General features: G+C 37.0%; 1 protein-coding gene across 1 annotated transcript; it reads left to right on the top strand.

Annotated features, from left to right (window-relative positions):
• The first annotated feature begins 1,978 nt into the window (after nt 1-1,978).
• LOC140508724 (olfactory receptor 51V1-like) lies at nt 1,979-2,923 on the top strand. The gene has a single exon (XM_072616607.1). It carries the CDS (start codon nt 1,979-1,981, stop codon nt 2,921-2,923), a length of 945 nt encoding a protein of 314 aa, XP_072472708.1.
• Nucleotides 2,924-3,917: the final 994 nt, after the last annotated feature.

Raw genomic sequence — 3,917 nt, 5'->3', positions numbered from 1 at the left:
AGGGGAGACTTCTTAAACAAATTTGAGAGAGAGGTGATTATTAAAATAAAATAATTTCAGTTAAATAACTTTTCAAAATCTTTTTACATAAATAAAATAAGTGTAGATAGACTAAGAAGAGAAATTATCTCATGAGAAAAAAATTTCTGAGCAACTATATCTAGTGATGGTTAATTATTCAATTGTATGTGGCATTCATGTGAATATATAAGAATAAGGACCATTTCCAAAGACAAATGGTCAAAGAATATGAATTGTCTCTTTCGTCAAAGAAGAAATACAAATTATCAACAGTGTGAAAGATTATTCAAAAGTACTTATAAAAAATGCAAATACTCAAGTTTTTCCACTTGTCACACCCAAGGTCATTATGTTTTGGTTTTGTTTTGTTTTGTTTTTTGCTGCTGTAAATTGTATATCTCTTCTGTTCTCTCCACCATTTCTCAGCCAGTACCAGATGGTCTAGGATTCTGATGGAATATGACTGTGCTTTAAGAAATGATGATCTCAATGATTTTAGAAAAAAAAAAACTTGGAAAGATTTATCTGAAATAATGAAGAGTGAATTGAGAAGAACCAAAAGAACGTTACATATCTAACATCAACATTTTTTTAGAACAAATTTGAGTAGATAAGTTAATTTGTCAGTTATAAATATCTAAATTAACTATAAAGGACCTGTGAAGAAAGACACTATATGCATCGACTACTAAATGATACATACAGTTATGTATACAATAATTTACATATATGTGTATACACACATATGTACAAATATACATATATACATCCCCACACATACCTGTTTGTGTCTAATGATAGCCATCTCTAGGACAGGAAATGGGGGAAAGAAAAAAAGGAAAAAAAAAAAGAAATTTACCTGACAATTTTGCTGTGTATTTGAAAGGAATAGCAATACGCTAACCCAACCATGCCTTGCCTCCCATGTTTTTTCTCCATAATTAGCAAGTAGACAAATGAAAGATTTCAGTGATGGTGGCATTATAATTACAGAGTGAGAAGAGATCTCAGAGGCCATTCATTTAGTTCAAAACACTTATTTTACACATGAGGGAACTAAGGATTACAGAGGCCAAGAACACACAAATACTAAGTGTTTTGAACCCAGGTCCTCTGACATCACAGCCATTGCTCTTTCCCTTCTCATACTTAATGCCTAAATGAATGGACTGGGACTTAGGTCAGAGGCTAGGGAGTTGCATCATAGTTTTAGCTTCAAAAACCAAGAAATGAGATGTTTATCCCAGGAGAGAGAGATTCCTGCTGGTTATTATTCCAGGGGTTAATGAGATCCTACATAAATGCTCCCCTCCTGCCATCCTGACCATGAAGAGCAATAAGGAAAAGATCTTGCAGACTCTTGATATTCGAAACTGCAGAGAGTAGGAGCATATTGGGTGAGTTAACCAGTGTGATACTGAGGAACACAGATGAAAGGAGAGAGATCTTGGGGCAGGAAAAGAAACCACTCATAGATGGAAAGGGACCTCATCTGAGACTGACATCTTAGTTGTTACCACATATTCCAGATATATTGGAGACAAAAAGATATTTTTTCCTGAAGCTGAATTTCATCTTTGTTGCTCATACTCTGCCCACCGCCCTTATCCAACATCTGAGCAAAATCATCACTGATAGCAGGACTTCTCTCAACAACTGTTCTAGCTCAGATATTTTGTTTATCCATTCTGTCTGATTCCCAGGAAAGAAAATGTGGGATCAGACATCACTGAATTCTACCACATCAAAACCAACAATACCCTAGATCAGTCAGCTGGTAGCGTCACCTCTTTCTCATGGGAAATATTTTTCTCTGATATAGTTGCTTAATTATGACATCGAGAAATCTTTCAGGAAGAATTATTTATGCTTTTATAAAATAGTGTGCAAAAAGTTCTTTTAAATTAGAGGAACGAAGATTTTCCTTGATCTTACTTATAAAGGGCATTCTACACTCATGTCTTCTCAACCTGGGCACAACTTCAGCACCTCCACCTTCCTCCTCATAGGCCTTCCTGGCCTGGAACAGTCATATGTGTGGATTGCCATCCCCTTCTCCTCCATCTATGCCATAGTTCTCCTTGGAAACTGCATGATACTCCATGTGATCAGGACTGAACAGAGTCTGCATGAGCCTATGTTCTATTTCCTAGCCATGCTGGCCCTCACTGACCTATGCATAGGGCTGTCCACTGTGCACACAGTGTTGGGGATCTTGTGGGGGCTCAGCAGTGACATCAGTTTGGATGCTTGTATTGGGCAGTCTTTTTTCATTCATAGTCTGTCCTTTATGGAATCTTCTGTTCTCCTTGCCATGTCCTTTGATCGTTACATTGCAATCTGCAACCCACTGCGCTACTCCTCTATCTTGACTGATGCAAGAATAATCAAGATTGGGGTAGCCATTATTATTAGGAGCTTCCTCTTTACAATTCCTGCCATCATCCGACTAAAGTTCTTCAGTTACTGCCGGCCCCATATTCTCTCTCATTCCTTCTGTCTACACCAGGACCTTCTCCGTTTGGTCTGTTCCGACATCCGCTTTAACAGCTTCTATGCACTTGGGCTTGTGATTTGTACCCTAATGGTAGACTCTGTCCTTATTCTTGTCTCTTATGTCCTAATTCTGAAATCTGTCTTGGCTATTGCATCTCGGGATGAAAGACTCAAATCTTTCCAGACTTGTGTCTCCCACATCTGTGCTGTGCTAATTTTTTACATCCCCATCATTAGCCTAACTATGGTACACCGTTTTGGCAAGCACCTCTCCCCTATAGTACATGTCCTTATGGGTAATATTTATATTCTTTTTCCGCCCTTGATGAACCCAGTTATCTACAGTGTCAAGACCCAGCAGATCCGAAGTAGGATACAGAGGTTCTTTTCATGGCAAAGATACTGAGTCACTCCAGTGTTGCATGAAGATATACACACATATAGATACATACATACATGTATATGTATATACATATAAAATATGTATATATAATATTAAAATAATTTATACTGATAGGAATAGTACTAAAGTCATTGTTTTGATCATTTAGCTTTTCCATCATCGTCTATTGGACAATTCTAATACTAAATGACCAGACAGAATCTTCTCCAACAGGATCATTAAATTAGCAAGTCTCTCATCAGAGAGTAATATGGACATACATACAATGATGCTAAGTTAATACTCTAGGAAAATGTGCAGCAACAGAATCAGATTTTGTGTGTGTCACTGAAATAAAGTGACCACAAAGCATGAATGGTTGCAGAAATGTTTTTGGAATACTGTCTCCAGTTTTCAGAACTGTTGCATGAATTCCAAATGACCCTTGTGAATAAACCAAAAAAAAAGGTGATAAAAAAGACAACTTGATGTGGTCAAGGGCAGAGTAGCATACAATCCACAAAAATTTGTTTAATATAATTGAATCTCAAAGTTCAATAGGTTCTTCAAATGGTTTCTCCAGTAGAGAACCAAAAAATAAGCCCCTACTAGTTCATCTACTTGTCTTATTAGACATTAGTAGTTTTACAACTTTACCCTTGCCATAGAGGCAATGTTACCTTGTCTGTGCTAGAATATTCTCACCATTCTCTGTGCTGAGAGGTCTCTGAGACATTCAATTCTTCAGGGCTCAGTGAAGTCACGCTAGCACATTTTTCTATTTCTGAATCTAAAGTGTCCACAGATACACAAGGGAATTCCATGGGACAGTGCTCTTAAATGTAAAGAAGTACTGATTTTGCTTTTTATGTATGGAATAGGGCAGATCCTCACATGATAAAAAGAAACTGTACATAGAATATATAGGCATCTATTCTTGACAATTAACTCTTATTATCAGCTAGGGTTTTCCTCTTCTCATGGGTTTGGGGCATGTCTATAAGGGAACAAAATATCC

The sequence above is a fragment of the Notamacropus eugenii genome, chromosome 5, assembly GCF_028372415.1.
Source record: "Notamacropus eugenii isolate mMacEug1 chromosome 5, mMacEug1.pri_v2, whole genome shotgun sequence".
NCBI lineage: Eukaryota > Metazoa > Chordata > Mammalia > Diprotodontia > Macropodidae > Notamacropus > Notamacropus eugenii.
Note: the sequence above shows the minus strand (reverse complement) of the source record. Positions and strands in the feature narration are given on the sequence as shown.

Bases quoted from the DNA above. Each gene is read 5' to 3' on its own strand.
- LOC140508724 (XM_072616607.1), top strand. From the start codon at position 1,979: ATGTCTTCTCAACCTGGGCACAACTTCAGCACCTCCACCTTCCTCCTC.